The sequence below is a fragment of the Musca domestica genome, unplaced genomic scaffold (assembly GCF_030504385.1).
Source record: "Musca domestica strain aabys unplaced genomic scaffold, Musca_domestica.polishedcontigs.V.1.1 1, whole genome shotgun sequence".
NCBI classification, from domain to species: domain Eukaryota; kingdom Metazoa; phylum Arthropoda; class Insecta; order Diptera; family Muscidae; genus Musca; species Musca domestica.
In genome coordinates, this window is record NW_026712114.1 from 11,775,917 (window position 1) to 11,802,283 (window position 26,367).

General features: G+C 34.2%; 1 protein-coding gene across 2 annotated transcripts; it reads left to right on the forward strand.

Annotated features, from left to right (window-relative positions):
• Nucleotides 1–1,475: 1,475 nt before the first annotated feature.
• On the forward strand, nt 1,476–18,694 carry LOC101892251 (probable maleylacetoacetate isomerase 2). Of its 2 annotated transcripts, XM_059119024.1 has the most exons (4): nt 1,476–1,615; nt 15,172–15,349; nt 15,414–15,744; nt 18,480–18,694. In XM_059119024.1, exons 1-4 carry the CDS (start codon nt 1,592–1,594, stop codon nt 18,607–18,609), a joined length of 663 nt encoding a protein of 220 aa, XP_058975007.1. In that variant the 5' UTR covers nt 1,476–1,591; the 3' UTR covers nt 18,610–18,694. The 2 variants fall into 2 exon arrangements, with proteins under 2 accessions (XP_058975007.1, XP_058975003.1); XM_059119020.1 differs by lacking the exon at nt 1,476–1,615 and having other exon boundaries at nt 14,616–15,349.
• Nucleotides 18,695–26,367: the final 7,673 nt, after the last annotated feature.

Below are 26,367 nucleotides of genomic sequence, written 5' to 3' on the forward strand. Positions count from 1 at the left end.
ATGATTTGCGAACGTTGCAAACAGTGCCACTGTCGCGAACAGAAAATATAGTTAAAAATTGCTGTTTTACAAAAATAGTTCGGAGCAGATACATTCTGGAATATTTTACTTGTACGGCCTTTATTACTTTTAAGTCTCATCGTAGCTACCTATTCAATAAATCAAAGACCCTTGTGCAGTAATTCTCATAGGTTAAATCCTTTATTCTTCAAAAAAAAAAAAAAAAATAATAATTGCCTTCTTAAATCTCCACATATAGATGGCATTGCAAAATATTCAAAAGCATATCCAAGGATAACTGTCTTGACACAAACCATCATTGCCTCTTACAAAAAGCTCTCTCTCTGTCTCTGTCTCTCTTGCTGTCGCTCAAAAAGCCAACCATAAAACGAATAAGAACAAACAACAACCACGAAAACAAAACCTTTCGCTTTCAATCATACCAACAACATTCCTGCCAGCACATCAACACACATTGCAACATGGACCCCAGTGAGGACTAACAAAAGCTTACACATGCACACACATACGAACACTAAACGAGAGGCTAAAACGAAACAAACAGTTTCGTATGCCGGGTGGTGTGCTAGTAGTTCAGTGTGTTGGCTTTGGGTTCGTACACCACTCAATGTTGTCCTTGCTAAGTGCTGCTGCTGATGCTGTCGCTTCGGCTGACGCTCTGCCTACTGCACTCACTCTCACTATCGTAGAGAAGAAGGAAATTAAAGCGGGCTTTGAATATGAAAGGACCTCGTGGTTGTTGCTGCTGCTGTCGTGGTTAGAATTACTACTGCCGTCGCTGCTGCCGGCCTTCCTCACTGCTAATACGAGTGTGTGTGTGTGTTTGGTTGTTGTTGCTGCTGCCTCTGCTGTTGTTGTTGGTAGTGGTGGTATGACATTGTGTGTTGCCGTTCCTGATTAAGCCAGCCGACCGGAGTCAGAGTCAGTAGCAAGGACTCACTTAAAGTGCTCACATCACCGATTTGTGTTAAAACTGACAAGCAACGCGAATTCAAATTTGTTTCATGTTTTTTCTAAAATAAATTTAAGGACTCTTTAAATCTAGGCAACTAATAATTGAAATTCAGCCAATTCAATTGGTTTGAGTGTTTATTGCGAGAACAGCCGTATCCTGTGGTCATTAATTGCTAAGCAAATCGTAACAAAATAAAATAATCTTAAATTCCAAACTAAAATTAATTTCTGTTTTTTTTTTTGCCGTTCGAAAGAAAACGAAATTTTGTGTGTGCGTGTGTGTCCTTTCTTCAACCACTTCGTTTTATGTGTTTGTCATACACGACGTGGCTGTGGTCGTTTTAGAGTTTTTTAGTAGTATTAGTGGCGGCGTGGCCTGACTTGGCGTGGAACTATTCTAACTATTCACATTTCGGCTTAAGTCCTAAGAAAAAATTAGACGCCAAGCCCTTTTTTTGATAAAGAAAAAGAAAAGAGAAATCAACGTGAAAATCTGTGAAATTGTTCGCCTAACCCCTAGAAAAGTCTAAACCAGGGCTTTAATTGTATTTCTTGTGTGTTTACGGTTCCATTAAACGGCCTCAAAATTAACTACTCAAAGTATCATCATAACGCTATGTCGTTATCCGCCATAGCAAAGGTAAGTGCTCTATATAGGCATATAGAATTTCCAAATCGCCGCATATCGGAAACCGGAACTTTAATTCTGCCAGCACAAGCCTCCCTTTGCCTTCGTTTCAATGCTAAACGTCATTATATGTGTGTGGTCATGGTCTGGAATCAGATGGTTTGAGTTGCTATGTCGGTTTTTTTTTTCTTCCTTGATTTCGTTTTTTTTTTTTGTGTTCTATTCCCCAAGGATTGATTGGCTTTGTACTTTGAACTCTAATCTAATACGTTGGCAATGCGCATGCTTGTGACAAAATAAAATTCAAATACATTTTGTCACTCATCCTCTCAACATTAGTTTTTTTTTGCGAATTTCCAGAGTTACCAAATATGTTTTTGTTGTTTTTTTTTTTTCTTTTTCTGGTGGGAATATTAAACGGAAAGGAAGAGTACTATGGGAGCTTTTCACCCAAAGTGTATCATTTCTTGGTTTTCTATCCCGGATATAGGCTTTAGTCTATTTATAGACAATATAACAATATAATAATGTCATTGTTGCTAACTACTAAATTTTGTTATATCTGACACTATGGAACCATTTTGAGGTCGTGGCCAGGGTTGTGGGATATGACAAGTGCTTGTGATAGTATTCGGGTAGTAGATCAATGCCTGAAAAATGTTTTTGATAACGGAGTTGAACTTTTTTTTTTTTCTAAGATGTTTACTTCTCTTCTTCTTCAGATCTATACAAGTCTCATTGAAATAACTCTTGAAATAACTCCTCATTGAAATAACTCTTTAAGACCCTAGGTCTCTTTAGACCAAATCCGTTTCAGGAGATTTGGAATCGATCTAGCGATGTTCTTCCGTTTTTGTGTCTGGCTGGCTGGTGCGCACGATAACTCTCGAAGGGAGTGTCCGATCTTGTCCAAACTTTGTACATCGTAATATTATTATCAAGTTCGGAGTTTGGCAATATTGATCCACTTTTTCTGGTGCCTCAACTACAAATGGTCGACATTTTCAAAAAAAAAAAAAAAAAAAAAAAACAGTAAAGAAAGTCTTAAAGTCGGGCGGGGCCGACTTTATGATACCCTACACCACTTTGCTAATTTAGTAGAGCTGCGCATAACAATTAAAGGTTTTTTATGGGAGAATTCAATCATACACGCTATGATTATAATTTAAAATTCAAAGGACTAAATATGCCGAAGCATTTGTATCTTTTAAATTCGGACTTGTATTGCGCATTTGATGCACAATTAATGTGAAATCGAATAAAGATATATATGTGAGCTATATTCAAATCGAGACCGATCTTGATAAAATTTGGCAAAGATATTTCTGAGCTGTATTTGATATATTTCCCTGAATATCGTTGTTACGGAGTGCATATTACGGCTGTGGGTAACAAATACAACAAATCGGATGAACAATATAGATGGGAGCTATAGCTATATCTGAACCGATCTTCACCAAATTTGACATACTAGCTTCTAGACTCAATTCGGTCGTATGTCCCAAATTTCATCCCATTTGGGCAAATATTAGACGTTTGGTGCAAAACAAAATGTAAATCGGACGAAGTTATATATGGGAGCTATATCCAAATCTGAACCGATCTCGATAAAATTTAGCAAAGGTATTTATGAGCTGTATTTGATATATTTCCCTGAATATCGTTGTTACAGAGTGCATATTACGGCTGCGGAGGATAAAAATAACAAATCGGACGAACAATATATATGGGAGCTATAGCTATATCTGAACCGATTTCGATTAAATTTGGCATACTTATTTTCAGGCCTAATTTGGTTGTATGTGCAAAATTCCATAATATATGTAAGTATCCGATTGTTTAAAAATTACACAGATCACAACATTTTTATTAACCGAAGGTCTTGTGTGAAGATGGAATATATCGGTCCATCCCCTGTGGTACCTCCCACACAAAGGGTCAACATTTTAAATATCCATGAAGCTCATAAAAGTCGAAATTAACATTCGATTCAACACAAGATCTGTTATAAAGAGGGTGGATATCGGAACATTCCTCCTGGAACCGTTCCCACAAAGGTTCAAAGTTTTAAATAACCAAAACGATCATAAAATCCGAAAACAAGCATAAGGTTCTTCTCAAATTACATATATCACGATATTTTTATTAACCCACGGTGAAGATGGAATATATCGGTGTACTCCTTCTCGTACCTCCCCACAAAGGGTCTACATTTTCAATATCCATAAAGGCCACAAAACGCCTAATTAATAAGATAATAGAGATCGAATCATTTCTTCTGGTACATCCCCTCAAAAGCTCGAACTTTAAAAAAAAAGTTAAGTTCGGTCGGGCCGACCTTTTTATACCGTCCACCATTTGGAAGGAACTTCAAAATTTTCAAAAAAAAAAAAACCGAAACTACCACTTAATAGGAAACCGTTATATGGGGACTATACGAGGACCTGCTTACGAAATATTTTGTCACATGCTGTAGTACCCGTTACGAACTTCATATACGAAATTTGAAATAGTTCCAATAAATAATGTCGCTAAAATCATTAAAATATCGAATATCAGGAGATACCGTTATATGGGGGGTATACGTAGACGTAGACCTGCATACAAAAATTTGTGTCATAGGTTGTAGTACCCATCAAAATATTCCAATACGAAATCTGTTACAATTCCGGTGAATAATGCTGCCGAAATCATCAAAATGCCGATTATCGGGAGGTACCATCATATGGAGACTAAACGAAGACGTAGGCGTACATACGAAGTGTTTTTGCCATAGGTTGTAGTACTCAGTAAGATCTTCCAATACGAAATTTGAAGGGATTTCGGTAAATAATGTTTCTAAATTTATTAAAATACCGAATATTGGGAGTTACCGTTATATGGGGGCTATGCGAAAACGTGTACCGACATGGCCCATTTACGAACTTAACCTGCCTACTGGTAAACTATGTATGTATGCAAACTTTCTCTTCTATCTCAATTCGTTCGATAGATAGCGTGATTACAAGAGACAGACAGGCGGACAGGCAGACAGACGGCCAGGCGGATATACGGACCGGATCGTCTTAGAATTTTACACCGATCCAGAAGATATATACTTTGTAGGGTCTATTATAAATATTTCGAGGAGTTACAAACGTAATGACAATGTTAAGATACCCTCCATAGAATGGTGGAGGGTATAAAAATTGCAGTTTCATCCGTTCTAAATTTAGTGTCATTTAATATAGTTCGCACACTTAGTACACATTTCCAGAACCACCTTCACGTATCAAACTTACTTCCAACCTTGATTCCCAAACGAAATTTCAAGTTCGTAGCCCTATCAAATGGGATCATTGGTATTCGTAACGTTAAAGTTCGAATTTTCAAAAACACTTTGGCACATCAATCCAAATAGGTATACATAAGTATGATATAAAAATTGCGACGTGACAGGTTTAGGCAATATCGGCCAAGTCCTCCACTTTTTATATTTATTTCTTTTGGAAATATTGAATCATGGTACCAGTGGGAGTGGGCCGATGTTTTCCATATTCACATCAGATTTAATGTTCAGAGAAATATTTGGATGTTAGAATTTCGAAGATAATCAGACTTCTACTTCGCATTTTATAAAATTTATAATTTTTCAAAATTTTAAACCTTTATGGGGGAGATAGAGCACAGTCGATTTATTCGATGGCTTATTTGAATGTTTGATTCTTCAATTGTAAAAGTCCATGTCAAACCTCCTCTGATTTCATAAACCTTTCCATGTATTGGAATACAGGGTGAGATGAAAAATCTGCAACCAACTTCAGACTGCTTTCATTTTTAAGCCACTCGTCCGACAACTGTTAAAATTATTCCACTGACAGCTCATTATATTATTTATAAGCGTACAAATGCATTTTGGTGAGAATTTTCCAGAAAAAAAGTTATTCGTGATGGTGTGATTTCTTTATATTTGGCTGGAAAACCACAAGTTGCTATCGTTAGAGCAATCCAGCATTTAAATGTGAATAAATCTTTTGTGTCTCGTACCATCGCTCGTTACCGTGATACTGGTAGCGTATGGTCCAAAATACTGCAGAGCAACATTTGGGCAGCGTGTGACGGTTGGCCGTTTGAAGGCCAACTTTGTGACCAAAGGTGACCAATTCGAACAAATCTAAACATATTCTAAAATTTGATATTATTTTTATTTTCTTATTATTTTCTTTTGAAAAATTATCTTTGAGGTATATTGCTATAATTCGGGCTCTTCTAGTCCCACATAATTTTTCTTCCTTAAAAAAAATCCCATTTACTTCCCCACATTTTAAGTGGCCTATTCGACATTAGTACACCATTAAACTCATACCGGCTTTTTTAATCTCAATTATCCTCTTTTCAACATCCACCTTTCTCCTAATCTAAACCTACATAACTCTCTCCGCTCTCCGCTCTCACCTCCAACCCTCATTCTCTAACTCTCAAACTGCTACTCACCCCCCGTTCCAGCTGGTCGAAATATGAGCTTTTCCAACAAAGCTCACTCATCCTTTGACTCAGAATAGCCTCCTCGCAAAAACTGATGAACATAACTCACGTAAATATATATCCTTGCTGGTTTTGTTGTTGCCCAATGTCCTTGGTTGATTCTAGGGAATACACATCACTTCAACCCGCATAGAAATGCACCGCAGGGTGAGAGTGAGTGAGTGGTTGTTGTTGTGATTGTTTCTCTTTGAAAAAAATACAAATTTTCTCAATTCCAGCTGTGAATAGACTTCCGTGTTCGTTGAAATGGTTGGTTCCTCTGTTTGAGCAAATAATCGTTGCCTGGTTGCTTGCTCGATGAAATGTCCTTGAATGTTACGTTGACTCAACAAACCAAACCAAAAAAAAAGACTCTGAACTTTGCAGCTAGCTGGCAAATTGTGAAATGTAATAATTCTTCCTTTTTTACAAGCCCCCTTTTGTGTCACTTTTTTTCTCATTTGTTTGTTTTGCATTCGGGTTTTTTCTTGTCGATGTGTCTTTGCTTTCGCTGTTTTGCCTTGATGTAGGTTCGATGACCCGACCTTGGAAAGCGACATACTTTAAGAGGGACTTTAACAGGATAACAGAAACACGGCACGGCACAATGCCTGCACAAATGATACGTGGTACCAAAGAGGAGAGTGGTTCAATAACCTCTGTGGGAAATTGACTCTTTAATTTGTTGGTGGGGGGAATTTTCTTTGCTTTGTTGCCAAGCGAATTTTATAGATATTGTTTTTGTAGGCTCGTCAAACATTTGTTTTTCAATGTTGTTTACGGGATAATTTATTCTCCTGGGTAAAGTTGCTGTCCTTTATTGTTTGTCTATCTATTGTAAATATGTGCGAATGAGTGATTGTGTTCTGTTTGATATGGTAACCACTCTGTTCTGGCAAATTTAAAGTTATGTAGATATGTACTATGTATATCGGCTTTAAGAACAATTGTCATCTTGCACATTTTTGCAACCTAACAACAACAACAACACGAACTGAAATAATGCAACATTGGCAATAGGAATTAGGGTTCATGTTGAGGTACATGACCGTTAAATTTATTCAGGGGCAATGACCAGTTCATGGATGACAAGGAAGGGCTTTTTCTAAATAGAATGTTGTAACATATGCATGTTATTTAGATAAGGCAGGGTCTGAGTGAAGTAAGATTTTTATACCCTCCACCGTACATAGTATGGAGGGTATATTAAGTTCGTCATTCCGTTTGTAACTCATCGAAATAATCATTTTAGACCCAACAAAGTATATATACTCTTGATCAGCGTAAAATTCCAAGACGATTTAGCCCTGTCCGACCGTCTACTATAATCACGCTACAGGCTAAACGAATTAAGATAGAAAGCTAAAATTTTGCTCAGGTCTCTCTTTTGTCTGCAGGCAGGTCAAGTTCGAAGATGGGCTATATCGGTCTACGATATCGTATAGCCCCCATATAACGGTACTCCCCCAAAATTCGGTATTTTGATTATTTTAGCCACATTCTATAATGAAATTGTATAACAATCCACACACCGTGTTCTTTGTGAGTACTTTATCCGTTGGCTGAGAATTGTCTACATGGGTATAGTCCCCATATAACGGTACCCCCGATTTTCTGTATTTTGGTGATTTTAGCCACATTTTTCAATGAAAATCCACACAAGCAGTTCTCTAAGAGCACTTTATCTCTTGGCAGAGAATTATCTACATAGGGCCACGATATCGTATAGCCCCATATAACGGTTCCCCCCGAAATTCGGTATTATATAGGTCCACGATATCGTATAGCCCCCATATAACGGTACCCCCGATTTTCTGTATTTTGGTGATTTTAGCCACATTTTCTAATGGAATTGTTTAAAAATCCACACAACGAGTTCTTTGAGGGTATTTTACCCCCTGAAAGAGAATTGTCTATATAGGTCTACGATATCGTATATCCCCCATATAATGGTACCCCCCGATATTCGGGATTTTGATGATTTTAGCCATATTTTCCAATGGAATGGTCTGAAAATCCGCACAACGAGTTCCTTGTGAGTACTTTATTCATTAAAGGATAGGTCCACGATATCATATGTTCCACATACACCAGTGTCCCCCCGATATTCGGTATTTTGATGATTTTAGCCACATTTTTCAACGGAGTTGTCTGAAATTCTACACAAGGGGTTCTTTGTGAACATTTTATCCCCTTACAGGGAGTTCTCTATATAGGTCCATGATATTCGGTATTTTGGAAGATTTTGGCCACATTTTTAAACGGGATTGTCTTAAATTCTATGCAAGGAATTATTTGTGATTAATTTATCCCTAGACATATATTTGTCTATATAGGTCCACAATAACGTTTATCCCCCATATATCGGCACCTTCCGAGATTTTAACAGAATTTTCGATGGATTTTATTCTTATTTTTTTAAAATTTTATTCTTATTTTTTAAATTCGTTCCAAATGGTGGAGGGTATTCAAAGTTCGGCCCGGCCGAACTTATTGCTTTTTTACTTATTTAAAGGAAAATTAGCTGTAAAGGAGAGTGTTAATACTACAACTTTAACTTTAAGTGATATTGAAAAAAAAAATGCACGGCCAGTCGCTTTTGCCGTCGGATGTACACTCTTAGCTATTGTCCGCTTTTTATACCCTCAGCCATATGACATTATAGGTATCGTTTGAAAGCTTATGAAAATACCTACCCAACAAGTGGTCACATATTATTGATTTTTTGGACCTCGAAAAGTCGAAAAAGGGTCCATTATGACGCCATATTATTGCTGACACTCTTACCTTTCCAAAATACACAATTTGTGATAATACCTTTTTCGGGTATAGATATATTCTCTTCTTGGTACGTTCAACCGGCGAAATATAGTTTTTTTTATACCCTACACCACAAGGTGGTCAGAGTATTATGTCTTTGTGCATTTGTTTGTAAACAGGCAAAAGGAAACGAGATGGACCCATAGTTCCTTTTGATAATCTGCATAGAATCACTTTCTGAGTTGATTTATGCATGTCAGTCCGTCTGTCCGTCCGTCCGTTTGTCCATGTATTCTTGTGAACAAAATGCAGGTCACATTTATTATCCGATTGAGATGAAATTTTCCAAACAACATTTGTTTGGCCCAAGGACGAACCCTATTGAAATTGAAGATAATCGCTCCCATATATATCTTCGTCCGATTTGCCTTTTATTGTGCACCAAACGTGTAATATCAGCCCGAATAGTATGGAATTTTGTACATACAACCAAATTAAGCCTGAAAATAAGTATGCCAAATTTGATCGAAATCGGTTCAGATATAGCTATAGCTCCCATATATCTTGTTTGGTTGTGTGAAATTTGAAGAAAGTCGGATGCTTATTTCGCGGTGTATGAGCGTTTACTTTTTCAAAATGTTGAACTCTGAAAGTACTAGAAGGAGAACGCCGTTATATCTCATTTTCACAGCAGATTTAGCGTTATTTAAAAAAATATCATTCGGATTCTATGATCGTTGTGGTTATTCAAAATGTTGACCCTTTTTAGGGGAGGTACCAGAAGAATAGAAATATTGAGATGTACCAAGTCTGAATGAAAGCGGATGTTAATTTCACTTTTTATGAGCTTCGTTGATATTCAAAACTTTTACCCTTTGTGGGAAAGGTACCAGAAGAAATGGCCCGATCTCTAACATCTTTATAACAGATCTTGTGTTTACGGAAATATTGAGATGCCACAAGTCTGAATGGAATCGGATGTTAATTTCACGTTTAATGAGCTTCATGGATATTCAAAATGTTAACCCTTAGTGGGGAAGTACCACAAGGCGTAGACCGATATATTCTATCTTCAAAGTAGATCTTGTGTTAGTAGAAATAATGCGATGTGTGAAATATGAAGATAACCGGATGCTTATCTCAAATCTTATGATCGTTTTGGTTATTCAAATCCTTGATCCTTTGAATGAAATCAGATGTTAATTTCGCGCTTTATGAGTTTCATGGATATTAATTTTTTTGACTCCTTGTGGGTACCAGAAGCAGTGGACCGATATATTCCATCTTATTGGTGGGGAGGTACTTAATGGAGTGGACCGATATTGTCAATTTTCGCACCTGACCTGAACTGAGGCAAATATTAGGATTTGCAAAGAGGGAACAAAATCGGATTATTTTCTGTGCAGAAAATATTTTTTTTTTTTAATTTCGACCTTGTGTACGTGAGGTATCGGAAGGAGTAGACCGATATATTCCACCTTGGGTTAATATTAATTTTTGGTTGTGTGAAATTTGAAGATAATCGGACTCTTACACCACATTTTATAAGAATTGTAATTATTCAAAATTGTGACCTTTATGGGAGAGGTAATTGTAATTTTCGAACCTGAACTCGCACTGACGCAAATATTAGGATTTGCAAAGTTGGAGCAAAATCGGATTATCGTGTGTCTTTCTTTGCAGAAAATATATTTTTTGAAAAATTCGACCTGTCGTGGGGGAGGTACCTGAAGGAGTGGACCGATATATTCCATCTTAGCATCAGACCTCGGGTTAATAAAACTATTGGGATGTGTGAAATTTGAAGGCAATCGGACTCTTACATCACATTTTATAAGAGTTGTAATTATTCAGAATTTTGACCCATTGTGGGGGAGGTACATGATATAGTGGACTGATATATTTCATTTTCGCACCTGACCTAGCTCTGACGCAAATACTAGGACTTGCAAAGTTGGAGCAAAATCTCTTTCTGCGCAGAAAATATATTTTTTGAAAATTTTGACATTCTGTGGGGGAGATACCAGAAGAGGTGGACCGACTCGATCTAAGTTTGACCAAAATATTACGATGTACCAATTTTGGACCAAATCGGATGCTCCCTTCGAGAGTTATCGAGTGCGACAGCCGGACATCGCTAGATCGAATACAAATGTCCAGAAACGGATTTGGTCCAAAGAGACATAGGGTTAAAATCGTTATTTCGACTAGGCACGTTTTGACCGTATCAAATGATATATACCCTCTCTAGCAATATGGCTCAGAGAGGTACCAAATGTAGTGGTTCGACCTATTCCATCGTCACTCCTATTCTCATGCTGATAGAAATATTGCGATGTGCCAAGTTTAAAAATAAGCGAATGCTCATTTCGCGTTTTATGAACTTCGGGGTCATTGAAAATGTTGATCCTTTAATAGGAGAGGTAGCAGAACGAGTGGACAGATATTGCCCATCTCCGAACGCGATCTAAGTTTTGACAATAATGTTATGATGTATCAAGTTTGAATCAAATCGGATACTTCATTCGAGAGTTATTGTGCGCACCAGCCAGGCAGACGGAAGGACGGGCGGTCACCACTAGGCCGACTCCAAAAGACCCGAAACGGATTTGGCCCAAAGTTTATTTTGATTTCAGAAAAAGGTGTTTCAAAGATGGCCATGGACAATTTGTGTGTTTTGGGTTGCTCCCAAAACGAGAAGGTTAAATATAAATTTCGAAAACACCCTATTGCCATAACCATAAATCAATCTCTATTCCTGTACTAATACCAAATTGAGTACTTTTCGTATATTCGTATATGATTTCTAAATTAAAGTATTGTATTTTTCTAGCGTTTCGTCATGTGTATATTCTTAATAACGCAAAAATATTCCATATATAAGATTTTATTTTTTTAAATAAGAAATATTTATTCATATATGGGTCCCCAAGTCCGCTCCCGATTCTAAGTTATCCAATCATTTCTAAATTCATTCCAGTACAAGACAAATCTTAACATTCAGAGACAAGTAAAACGTTCACATATTTTAGGGCGTTCGTAAAAATGAGACTAAAGCGGAATGTGAGATATGAAGAAACAGCTGATACTGGACAACAAAAATATCCATAAATTAAGAATATGTGGTCAAAAGGGAATATAAAATTAGTAATGTGTAAACAAACAAGAAAATCACATGATAGATACTATAGTGAAGATGATCGGCATTGAAAATCAAGTGAATTGTTTGTGACAACAAGAAATACAAGATAGTAAGAGCGATACAACTAACCAATGATTGGAAGTAACTTAGGATTCTCTATCTATAAAAGAGGAATATATTGGTATGTTTGGTTGTTTATAATTTGTAGACTCAAAAACTTCTTAACATATGTTTCTAGCATATTTTCAAATATATATATAGATATATATATATACATCGTATAGCTCTCTTAAAGGAAACAAAAAAATATTGTAAAAAATTACATAAAACACGGTAAAGAAAAGGCCGGCCGACTATATGATACCCTACACCACTATGCATATTTACTAGAGATCCCGTAAGAAAAGAATTTATTTCGAGTAAATCATATCACCTATCAATATTTGGATAAGGAGCAGTTATAGTTTGATATGAAACATATATATCGGGGCTGAGTTGCACGTACGTCCCGAAATTCACTTCATTTTGACTGATATTAGCCATTATTTGCACAATAAACATGAAATCGGATTAAGGGTATATATGAGACCTATATCCAAATCTGAAGCGATCTTGATAAAATTTAGGAGATGTATTTCCGAGCTCTATAAGATATCTGGTACCAAATATCATTGTTGTCGAATGCATAGCTACATCTGAACCGATTTTTTCCAAATTCGATGTACTTGTTTCTAGACTGAATTCGGTCGGATGTACCAAAATTCGGGATTTTTGGACAGATATTGACCATTTGATGCACAATTAACATGAAATCGGTTGAAGATATAAATGGGAGTTATGCCCAAATCTGAACCGATCTTGATAAAATTTGGCAGAGATATTTTTGGTCTGTATCTGATATCTGGTACCAAATATAATTATTATCGAATGCATAGTACGAATGTGAGGGACTTAAACACCAAATCGGATAAAATATATATATGAAAGCTATATCCATATCTGAACCGATTTTCACCAAATTTGACATACTTGATTCTCAACTGAATTCGGCCGGATGTACCGAAATCCAGGACTTTTGGACGGATATTGGCCATTTGATGAACAATTAACACGAAATCGGTTGAAGATATAAATGGGAGTTATACCCAAATCTGAACCGATCTTGATAAAATTTGGCAGAGATATTTCTGGGCTGTATTTGATATCTGGTACCAAATATAATTATTATCGAATGCGTAGTATGGATGTGGGGGACTTAAACAACAAATCGGATGAAACATATATATGGAAGCTATAGCCATATCTGAACCTTGATTCTTGACTGATTCTCAATTGAATTCGGCCGGATGTACCAAAATCCAGGACTTTTGGACGGATATTGGCCATTTGGTGCAGAATTAACTCGAAGTCGGTTGAATATATATGGGAGCTATATCTAAATCGGATCCCATTATCACCAATTTTAATAGAGTTCGTCCTTGGGCCAAAAAATGTTGTTTGAAAAATTTTATCTCAATCGGATAATAAATGCGACCTCCATTTTGTTCACAAGAATACATGGACGGACGGACGGACGGACTGACTTGAATAAATCGACTCAGAAAGTGATTCTATGAATATCCTCAGAAGTAACTATGGGTCTATCTCGCTTCCTTCTCCATGTTACAAGCAAATGCACAAATACATAATACCCTTGCCACTATGTGGTGTAGGGCATAAAAAGCACTTAAGTTCTGCCGGGCCGCACTTTTAATTCCCTCCATCATTTGGAAGGAACTTGAACATTTTAAAAAACAAATCGTCGAACAATATCGTTTATATGAAAACCGTTTTGTGGAGGCCATACGAAGACGAGCGCCTGCAATTTTCTGTCATAGGTTAAATTATCAATTACGAACTTTAAATACGAAATTTGAAAAAAATAGAAAAAAAGTCGCTGAAATATTATATGGGGGCTATACGAAGACATAAATCAGCATATGCGATTTTTTTTTGCCATGGGCTGTTGTATCTATTACGACTTCAGGTTTGAATATTAATATGAAAACGTGGACCGCCATGACCAATTTACGAACTTAACCTGCCTGTACACAACATTTTGGTTTTCCACCTTGATTCTTTCCAAAAATGGCGTGATTACAGACAGAGAAACTGACATCGACTGATTAAGAATATATATACTTTTTTTTGGGTCAGACGTGAGTATTTTGAGGAGTTACAAAATGGAATGACAATGTTAATATACCCTCCATAGTATGTTGGAGGGTATAAATATAATAATATTTTGTACCGAAGGGCATCATAGAGCAAAGAAACTTTCTTTCAATTAAACTAAAAGTCTTGTAAGTTATCTTATCTGTGTTGTTATCTCTTCTTTATATTATCTATGAGATAGTACCTCATTCATGATTTACATAGGTATAGCTGGATAACCATATAGAGTATTCCCAGTTCGATTTGGCCACCACTTTTTTTCACTATTTAAATGTTGTTTCTCTTTTGGAAATGCATTCGGTGCGCTATCATACTTGGTGCTTACAAAAACACTATCTTTTTTCTTGTTGTTGTTGTATCTTTAAATAACAAACGAGTTTCGCTGATAACAAACCTTCAATAAGGCAACATCTGGAGTCCAACATATTTAGAAGCAACTGGGAAGGGCGGCATCTTTCCAGCTACAGATTTCTATTCTAATTTATTTTTAATTTAAATATTGCTTTTTAATAAAAAAAGACAGAGATACCTCAGATCCATAGGCCGGCCAATCACCACCTGTATAGACTGGCATAGAACACAACATCATCTGCATACATTAATGTTAAATCGTAAACAGAGTCATTAGACTTGAAAATCCGGATCCAGAAATTGTTTTCTTTGAATAAATTACCCAGATACACGCGGCCACAAAGCTGCTGGACTTCTGCATTTGATCTGTTTTGGAAAATAAAAAATTAAAAATAAAAAACAAGAAAAGATCAACATGCGACTCTTGGCGAATAGATTATTCAGAACTCAGTTGGGAGGTGTGCTCCGAACCAGAAACAAGTTCACAGCGAACAAAAAAAATTCATTTAGTCATAAAAACACTTTCAACATGTCCACAACTAATACCGCTCTTTCTTCTTCTTCCTCGTCTTCTGCTCCATCCGGTGACGATCTAAAGCCAATACTGTATTCGTATTGGCGCAGCTCCTGCTCATGGCGTGTGCGCATAGCTCTCAACCTCAAGGAGATTCCATATGACATCAAACCCATCAGTTTGATCAAATCGGGTGGTGAACAGCACTGCAATGAATATCGTGAGGTGAATCCCATGGAACAAGTGCCAGCATTGCAGATTGGTAAATATTAAACAAATTATTTTTATTTAAAAATTATTAAATTAATATTTGAATTTTCTTGCAGATGGTCACACTTTAATTGAATCCCTGGCCATAATGCATTATTTGGAAGAGACTCGCCCCCAACGTCCCCTACTGCCACAAGATGTCCATAAACGTGCCAAAGTCCGTGAAATCTGTGAAATTATCTGCTCCGGCATCCAGCCTTTGCAGAATTTGATTGTTTTAATCCATGTCGGCGAAGAGAAGAAAAAGGAATGGGCCCAACATTGGATCACCCGTGGTTTCCGTGCCGTTGAAAAAGTTCTCTCCACCTCGGCTGGCAAGTACTGTGTTGGCGATGAAATTTCAATGGCCGACTGCTGTTTGGTGCCACAGGTTTTCAATGCTCGCAGGTAAATATGCAAACGATTATTTTTTCTACACCATGTAGTGGTAAGGTTTGTAACAGGGAAAAAGAAGCGAGATAGACCCGTTACTTTTGATGATCTTTAGAGAATCACTTTCTGATTCGATTTATGCATGTCAGTCATCCGATTTAGTGTTTAAGTCCCTCACATTCGTAATATGCAATCGACAACAATGATATTTGGTATCAGATATCTTATAGAGTTCGGAAATACCTTTGCAAATTTTATCGAGATCTGCTAAAATTTGGATATAGCTCCGATATATATATTTTATCCGATTTCAGGTTTATTGTGCAAATAATGGACAATATCAACCCAAATGGAAACATACGTTTCCATTTTGTGGAACTCGGCTCCGATACATATCCAATACCAAATTTGGTGAAAATCGGTTCAGATCTAAAATGAACCCCATATGAGTGGCCATAAGGGGATTTAAAAAATGTTTCACATCGAAATATTGGTTGTAGATCAGATATATAGACAAAATCGTTATCAAACGTTTTGGATCGAGTTTTTGCAATATTCATGCTAAATCTAATGCAGTCGGATTGTTATATGCCAAATTTTTAAAAAAAAACAAGTAAAAAAGCTTTACGTTTAGCCGGGACAAACTTTGAATACCCTCCACCATTACGAATGAAATTGGCAATTTTCAAAAAATTCAGTTAAAATCTTAAAAATACCGAATGTAGCCGTATGTATACGACAACGTGGACCTACATAGACAACTTTTGTCATAAGCCCTACAATATTCAAATGCGAAACTTAAAATGTTGCTAAAGTCAAAATACCGATTATTGGGAGGTATCATTATATGGGGCCTATACCAAAACGTGGATCTGCACAGACAATTTTCTGTCACAGGCCTTAGTATCCAATAAGAATTTCAAACACCAAATTTGAAACGATTCCGGTGAATAATGTTGAATATCGGGAGGTATCGTTATATGGGGCCTATACCAAAACGTGGATCTGCACAGACAATTTTCTGTCTTAGGCTGCAGTCTCCATTACGAATTTCAAATACCAAATTAGAAAAATTTCACAGGAATTATGTCGCTTAAATCACCAAAATGCCAAAAATAGTGAGGTATCATTCTATGGGGCCTACACCAAAACTTGGACCTACATAGCCCATTTTCAATACCAGAAGTCCTGCAGACATAATATACATTTGAGTAAAATTTTATCCACCTACTTCATTTCGTTCGGAAGCTAGAGTGATTTCCACAGACGGTTAGACGGACGGACATAGAATTTTATGCTGACCTGATTAGGGTTCTAGTTTCGGTGGCGAAACATATAGGTCCACGTTTTTGTATAGCCCCCATAAAACGATACCCATTGATATTCGGTGTTTTAATGATTTTTGCCACATTTTACCACGGATTTGTCCAAAAATTTGGTATTTGTAGTTATTTATGGGTTACATTGAATATTTAGGTATACGCTATCCTATAGAGCACATATAACGATTTGAGGATCTCCATAGATTCACTTTCTGAGTTGCATGTCAGCCCGTCCTTCCGACCGTCCGTACAGACGCATGTATTCTTGCGAACAAAATGCAGGTCGCATTTATTATCCGATTGAGATGAATATTTCTAAACAACATTTGTTTGGCCCAAGGACGAACCCTATTGAAATTGGAGATAATCGGTCAAAATTTAGATATAGCTCCTATATATATCTTCGTCCGATTTGCCTTTTATTGTGCGCCAAACGTGTAATATCAGCCCGAATAGTATGGAATTTTGCACGTACGATCAGATTGGACCTGAAAATAAGTATGCCAAATTTAATCGAAATCGGTTCAGATATAGCTATAGCTCCCATATATATTGTTCAACCGATTTGTTATTTTTGTCCTCCGCAGCCGTAATATGCACTCTGCAACAACAATATTTGGGGAAATATATCAAATGCAAATCAGAAATACCTTTTGCTAAATTTTATCGAGATCGGTTCAGATTTGTATATAGCACCCATATATAACTTCGTCCGATTTACCTTTTATTGTACACCAAACGTATAATATTTGCCCAAATGGGATGGAATTTGGCACATGCGACCGATTTGAGTCTAGAAGCTAGCATACCAAATTTGGTGAAAATAGGTTCAGATATAGCTATAGCTCCCATATATATTGTTCATCCGATTTGTTGTATTTGTTACCCACAGCCGTAATATGCACGCCGTAACAACGATATTCAGGGAAATATATCAAATACAGCTCAGAAATATATTTGCCAAATTTTATCGAGACCAGTTCAGATTTGAATATAGCTCCCATATTTATCTGATTTCAAGTTAATTTTGCACCAAAGGGCAATACAAGTCCGAATCTGAAAAATACAAATGCTTCGGCATATTTAGCCCTTTGAACTTAAATTCTCTCATAAAAAGTTTTAATTGTTATGTGGAGCTCTACTAAATTAGCAAAGTGGTGTAGGGTATCATAAAGTCGGCCCCGCCCGACTTTAGGACTTTCTTTACTGGTTGATTATGAGATTGAGATTTTCGATAGATATATCCACATAAAAATTTTGTATTTAATTTCTTTACGACTCTTAACAAGAGATTACGAAACTCATTATTTTTTTGTTTGATCGACAGATTTTTGTTTTTCAGTTGCAATGAAATTAAAATATCTACCTTATAACCTTGTATAATTTATCATTTTAATATTAATTTTCACATTCCTTCTTTCTTTACAGATTCCATGTTGATTTGCGTCCCTACCCGATCATCTTGCGCATCGATCGTGAATTGGAGAGTAATCCAGCATTCCGTGCTGCCCATCCCTCCAACCAGCCTGACTGCCCACCTGAGTTGCCAAACAAATAGAATTTTCCGCAGCCAACTGCAAAGCGACGAAAAACGAAAAAATAAACAAATTTGCAGTTATGAACAAAAAAAAAAACAAAGAAAACGAACAAAAATATGAAGACAAACAAGAAAACAACAACAAAATAAAGTACATAACCTCTTAACAAAAAACGATGATGGAAGTTCTAATGAAAACAAAACACAATTAGAGATTATAATTTCAGTTCTTCTTTTTCTTTCGATTACCGATTTTTAAATTACATAATTATGATATTTATATAAACAAAACAAAGAGTAATAATAATAATACTAATAAAGTAACAGCACATGATGTGATGATGGCAGTTGCAAACCGCGCAATGTAGTAACGTTTAATAAACGTTCATAAATTAAAAATTGGAATGGATGCTAGACAAACAAACGAATTGAAAGTTTTTGGAACTCAAAAGATGGATTTTATTGAAAACGAAAAGAAGTTAATAAGATTTGAAATTATTTTTTTTTTTAATTTGGTAAATTAAAAAATACATTTTCTTGGAAAATTAACATAAAGAAGAAAATACACTTTAATACACACACATATATATGTACAGTGGGTTGCACATTGTCAAAAAAAAAATTTTTTTTCATAAATTTTTAATTCGGTAATAAATTTTTATAAAATTTAATTTAATGAAAATTGACTATAAATTGTACATTTTTCTAAAATTGACTATAAATAGTAAATTTTTAAAAAAAAGTAAGTTTTAAGAAAATTCACAATAAATAGTAAATATTGTGAAAATTCACTATTAAGAGTACATTTTATAGAATTTTTCTACAAATAGTACATTTTATGGAAATTTACTATAAATAGTAAATATTGAAAAAATTCGCTATAAATAGTAAATTTTGAGAAAATTCACTATAAATAGAAACATTTTGAAGAAGCTTACCATAAGTAGTAAATTTTCAAAATATTCACTATAAATAGTGAATTTGGAGAAAATCTTTATATACAGGGTGAGATAAAAGAACAGCAATAAAGTCAAAAGCACAATTTTTACAATTTTTTTTTTTAATTTTATTAAAATAAAACAAAAAAATTCGGAAATGGCATCAAATTTTAGAATAAATTTAGATTTGTTCGAATTGGTCATCTTTGGCACGAATTATGGTCTTCAAACGGCCAATGAAACCACACGTCACACGCTGCCCGAATGTTGCTCTGCGGTATTTTGGCCCATTCCCGGCGAAGCGCTTGCTTGAGGTTATCGACCCTTTGGTATTTTTTAGTGCCAATCTTGCTTTCCAAAATACTCCAGACACAATAGTCCAACGGATTGGTATCCGGAGATTTTGCCGGCCATTGTGCGCTGGAAATGAAGCGAGGAAACTCATTTTGTAACCATTTTTGGGTGGCGCTTTCTCTTTCTTACTCTTTTGAGTCTATTTTCTTTCTGTTTTGGTGTAAGTTCTTGCACTTTTTGTAATTTCAATGGCTTTACTCAGACCTCATATTTCAATATTTGTCGAATCGAATATTGCGGTATGTTCAGCTCACGAACCATTTTTCGGCCACTGAGAGGCGGTTTTCGATCCAGTCGCTTCTTTACTTTTCGAACCATTTCTGCTGATGTTGCTGTATTCTTTCGTCCACTTCCTTGACGTAGGGCTATGCTACCAATATCACGGTAACGGTACGAGACACAAAAGATTTATTCACATTTGAATGCTGGAGTGCTCTAACGATAGCCACTTGTGGTTTTCCAGCCAAATATAAAGAAATCTCACTATCACGCTTGAACTCTATCACGAATAACTTTTTTTCCGGAGAATACTTACCAAATAGCTTTTTTACGCTTGTAAAAAATATAATACGCTATCACTGGAATAATTTTAACAGCTGTCGGACGAGTGGCTTAGAAATGACAGCAGTCTGAAGTTGGTTGCAGTTTTTCCATCTCGCCCTGTAAATATTACTTTTTGAGAAGATTTACTATAAATAGTACAATTTGAGAAATTTTCTATAAATAGTACATTTTAAGAAAATTTTCTATAAATAGTAAGTTTTTCAGAAAATTTTCTATACAAAGTAAATTTTAAGAAAATATTTACTAAAAATAGTAAATTTCAAGAAAATTTACTATAAAAAGTAAATTTCAAGAAAATTTACTATAAGTAGTAAATTTTAAGAAAATTTACTATAAGTAGTAAATTTTAAGAAAATTTACTATAAATAGAAAATTTTGAGAAAGAAGTAAATTTTGCGAAAATTAACTATAAATAGTAAATTTTAAGAAAATTTACAATAAATAGTAAATTTTAAGAAAATTTACAATAAATAGTAAATTTTAAGAAAATTTACAATAAATAGTAAATTTTAAGAAAATTTACAATAAATAGTAAATTTTAAGAAAATTTACTATAAATAGTAAATTTTAAGAAAATTTTCTATGAATAGTAAATTTTAAGAAGATTTTCTATTAATAGTAAATTTTAAGAAAATTGACTATAAATAGTAATGTTTGAGAAAATTCACTACAAATAGTAAATTTTAAGAAAATGTACTATAAATAGTAATTTTTGAAAATATTGACTGTATATAGTAAATTTTGAAAAACATGCGATTTATAGTAAATTTCTTTAAAATAAGGACATTTTTTTTAAATTTACTATTAATAGTAAATTTTGCAATAATTTGCTATAAATAGTAAAGTTTGAGAAAATATACCATAAATAGTATGTTTTGAGAAAATTTACTATAAATAGTAAATTTTGAAAAAAAATTGACTGTATATAGTAAATATTGAAAAAAATTGCAATTTATAGTAAATTTCTTTAAAATAGAGAAATTTTCCTAAAGTTTACTATAAATAGTAAATTTTGAGAAAATTTGCCATAAATAGTACATTTTGAGAAACATTTTCTACAAATAGTACATTTGGTATACAAAAAAGTAAATTTTGTGATGCTATTACCGCTGTGACCCACTGTACCAAAACATAAATTACACTTTTAGATTTTATAATTTCTATAAACTTCAAAATTACAAATTTAAGAAAAAAAAAACTCATTAACATTACAAAAAAAAAAATACCAAAAACACATACACACCCAAAAAAATTACTTTGTACGAAAAGCAAAATTTAATTCAGGGATTTTTCAAACAAAAACTATTTTTAACAAAAATACTCAACAGAAAAACTTAAAATAAAAGCATCTTCAAAAAAAAAAAAAAATACTAAGCGAATCAATTTCATTACAAAAGAAAAACAAACGGATTCCATTAAATGTAACTGAAAGAAATACAAATACATAATAACTAACTTTGAAAAGTACAAAATATCTTCATTAAAGCGACAACAACAACAAAAATAAATGCATTATTTGAAAAAAAAAACATAAATGACAAACTTCATTATTTGTAAGAAAACTAAATAATATGGAAATTTCTTAAAATAACTGCATGGTACAAAAACCTTGTTCACCAACTCCATCCTTTCATTCACTTGGTTTCGAAGAGATCGGGCTATGATCCGAGTAGGTTATAAGGCTTTTATCGATTTTTCAATAAAAACATTAATATTTCTTTATGCTATAAAATAATCATCCATCAAAATATGACACCGTACATACAGAGAAGTTGATAGTCATGGGCTAAAACAGTCTATTACATTTAAAATCGTTCATAAATCTAAGTTGTAGATCTTTCAACTACTTTATTTCGAATTCTGAAATAAATGACCGATATTTCTTCCTTGCTTCAATGTCGAATAATATCGTACATATTGTAAAATCTTATGCTCTGACCAAGAACCTGCAAGAATTTACTATTACCATATTTTCATTTTTTTAACTGGAAACCCATCCTGCAACCCAACACTCATTCTAGACGTGTAGACTTATTGAAGAGAAGGAAAATAAAATTGTGGTTTTCTTATACCCCAAGTCAAGTCTTATACCTCCATGTAGCCATGGCCAAAAATTGTAGTGTCATTTGCTAAATTATGACAATTTTTAACGTTGATTTGAAAAAAAAAAATATTTTTTTTTCATAATTAAATATTAACGGAGTAGGAGTTACATCCCAAATATTCGGTTATCGATGGAACTCAAAGAAGCTATTTATTCCAAGTCCGAGGACAACGAATTTCATTTTTGAACTATAATATCGAAATATTGGAATTTCATAATAATAAACAGATGATTTATTTTAAGTAAATCTCAGAGAATTAAAACACCTGAACAAAAAGCTGAATAAAAATTCCTAGTCGCAGCAAAATTAAACATTTGAGCAAAATTCAATCTTTCACATCCCTCATGGGGCAGAGAATATAAAAGGCGTGAAAATGACAAAATATCCGCAATATTAGTAATTTTTTTCTGATGTATGCCCACATCTAAGGAAGAACAAAAAAAATATAAATTTGAATTAAAAATGATAATTCTATGATTCTACCATGATTTTTCAATCGATTTGATTGGAATTCTGATTTAAATTTCTCAAGTAAATGTTAGATTTTTTAGGTATTTTGTTAAATTCGGTAATACATTTGCTAAAATTTTCTATAAATAGTACTGTTTAAGAAAACTTTCTATAAATATTAAATTTTGAGAAAATTTCCAAAAATAGTAAATTTTGAGAATATTCTCTATGAATTTTGAGAAAACTTATTAAACATAGTAAATTTTCATTATATATTGTACAGTTTGAGAAAATTTACTGTAAATAGTAAATTTTGAGAAATTTCATTACTATATTTTGAGAATATTTTTCTATAAAAAGTAAATGTTGCGATAATGTTTCTATAAATAGCAAATTTTAAGAAAATTCCTTATGTATAGTAAATTTATAAAAAAAATCAGCATATATATCAAATTTTGAAGAAACTTTGTATAAATTTGCTATTTATAGTATATTTTTTTCAAAATAAGAACATTTTGCTATAAATAGTAAACCCTGAGAAAATTTTGCTATAAATAGTAAATTTTGAGTTGTGTTAATAGTAAACTTTAAGAAAATTCACAAATTCAGGTATAAGGTATGAGGTATGAGGCATAAGGTCATTTAGAGTGGGTTGAGTTTCCAAGTCATTAAAAACTATTTTTTCGAAACTATTTTTGTTGCGTAGACTCTACATATTTCAACAAGAATTTGAACATTTTCTGAGACCATTTGTTTGGTATTAAAGTAATATTGAAGAATGTACGAAGATCATTTTGAACCAGCAACAAAATGAAGAATTTATAGATACATTTTCTCAAATTTCAAAGCGTTATCTTAAAGCGGCATTATGGGACTCATGTAAAAAGGAATATAAATATTGAAACATTTTCGAAATTCGAATACGAAATTATTATTACACAAGCACGGGAACTCACTAACGAAAATCGCAATGTACCGCAATAAGATGCATAAGGTAAGATGGATGATATATAGCCGTTTAGCTCCGTTTCTGGAGAACTGAAGGAGTTAAAGCTTTTTTTGCTTGGAGTTTGAAGAAAATCAAAAAACAGTATATTGAGCTTTGAAGCACTTGAAATCTTGAAACTTAGATATAGGTTATCTTCATATAATTTGGCACTTCATTCAATAAACGGAAATTGAGGGAAACAATTTTCAAACCAATTTTTTGCAAATTTTGTTTCCAGTGGAATGAAGTTAATTCAACTTTTCAACATCTTAGTTGTTCGTCGTTGTTTTCAAAGTAACTGCCGTAAAAATATCGCAAATATGTTTTTTTTTTTAATATAGCCTCCAAATTGCGGTATATTCGGTTAACGGTAGATAAAACATTTTGGCCACAGTTTTCGGCATAAAATTCTATGTCGATTTAGCGATGTCCGTCCTTCTGCCCGTCTGTGGAAATCACTCTAGCTTCCGAACAAGCTGAAGTAGGTTGATACAATTTTAATCAAATTTGTTTTTCGGCAACAGAACTTTTGGTATTGAAAATGGGCCATGTAGGTCCACGTTTTGGTATAGGCCCCATATAACTTTACCTCCCTATATTATGTATTTTTATATTAGGTATATTTTATCGGATCTGTTTCAAATTTCGTATTTAGAATTCGTAATGAATACTCCAGCCTATGGCAAAAAATTGGCTTTGCAGGTCCATGTCTTCGTATAGCTCACCATATAACGATACCTCCCTATATCAGGTACTTTGGTGATTTTATTGACATAGTTCACCGGAATTGCTTCAAATTTCGTATTTGGAGTTCGTAATGGATACCCCAACCTATGACAGAAAATTGTCTATGCAGATCCAGTTCTTCGTATAGCCTCCATATAATGGTACCTCCCTGTATCCGGTATTTTTATGATTTTACTGACATTATTCACCGGAATTGTTTCAAATTTCGTTTTTGAAGTTTCTAATAGGTACTACAATCTATGAAAGAAAATTGTCTATGCAGGTCCAGGTCTTCGTGTAGCCCCCATATAAAGGTACCTCCCTATATTCAGTATTTTGCTGATTTCAGCGAAATTATTTCCCGGATCTGTTTCAAATATCGTATTTGAAGTTCGTAAAGGATACTACAGCCTAGGGCAGAAAATTGCATACACAGGTCCAGGTCTTCGTATAGCCCCCATGTAACGTTAAAAGCATACAAATACCGAATATAGGGAGGATATTCGGTATTTGTGTGCTTTTAATGACATTATTCACCGGAATTGTTTGAAATTTCGCATTTGACCTATGTAATGGATACTCCAGCCTTCGTATAGCTCCCATATAACGGAACTTCAAATTTCGTGTTTGAAGGACCTAATAATAGCCCCGATATAACGGTACCGCCCTATATTCGGTACTTATATGATTTTAGCGACATTATTCACCGGATCTGTTTTAAATTTCGTATTTGAAGTTTGTAATGGATACTCCAGCCTATGACAGGAAATTGCATATGCAGGTGCATGTCTTCGACTAGCCTCCATGCAACGGTACCTCCCTATATCCGGTATTTTGATGATTTTAGTGTCATTGTTCACCGGAATTGTTTCAAATTTCGTATTTGCAATTCGAAATGGGTACTACAGCCTGTGACAGAAAATTGCCTATGTATGGATCCTAAAATAACGGTAAATTCCTATATTCGGTATTTTAAAGATTTTAATAGAATTTTTTAACGAATTCTATTTTTTATTATTTTTTTTTTTTTTTAATTTCCAAATTCGTTTCAAATGGCTATTCATAGTGCGGCCCGGCCTTACTTACAACTCATTAACTTTTTTTTTTTTGAACGGTCTTTGTTTTGAAATATAAAGTTATATGAAACTTCTTTTTATTAGGATATCATTCGATTGTAGGTATTTTGAAAATATCAAAATATCCTATTCATTTAATTGAGAAAAATATACAACACTTGTACCCCAATCCTACTCTTCTGCTATGGTTTTTAACTTATTTGTAATAAAAGTCATTTAGAGGTCAAATAGCAAATGAGTAGCTTCAACGATATCGAATTCTAATTGGGACTTGATTTTCACTACTTGACAACGAAATTCTCTTGAATAATCTTTTTTAAATTTTTTGGTTAATTCAAAGACCACTGTTTTTCTCCAATTTGGACTTCAGATAATAATTTTTATGCAATATTTGGATACAATATGACTTTTTCATGGTTGTTGGTATTTTTATATTTTCTTTAATATACGTTTTTATTGAAAATTTAAAATTATATTTTCTTTACTAAAATTTCCCACCAACTGAATTTCTTGATCATTTACTCGATCTCCCAAAGCCAGTTTTTCATAAACACGTGTTTCTTTCAAAACAACTCACA

Excerpts from the sequence above, each read along its gene's own strand:
- LOC101892251 (XM_059119020.1), top strand. The coding sequence starts at position 14,989 with ATGCGACTCTTGGCGAATAGATTATTCAGAACTCAGTTGGGAGGTGTG. Across the intron at positions 15,350-15,413 it reads AGTGCCAGCATTGCAGATTG|ATGGTCACACTTTAATTGAA; the intron begins GTAAATATTAAA and ends ATTTTCTTGCAG. Across the intron at positions 15,745-18,479 it reads CAGGTTTTCAATGCTCGCAG|ATTCCATGTTGATTTGCGTC; the intron begins GTAAATATGCAA and ends CTTTCTTTACAG.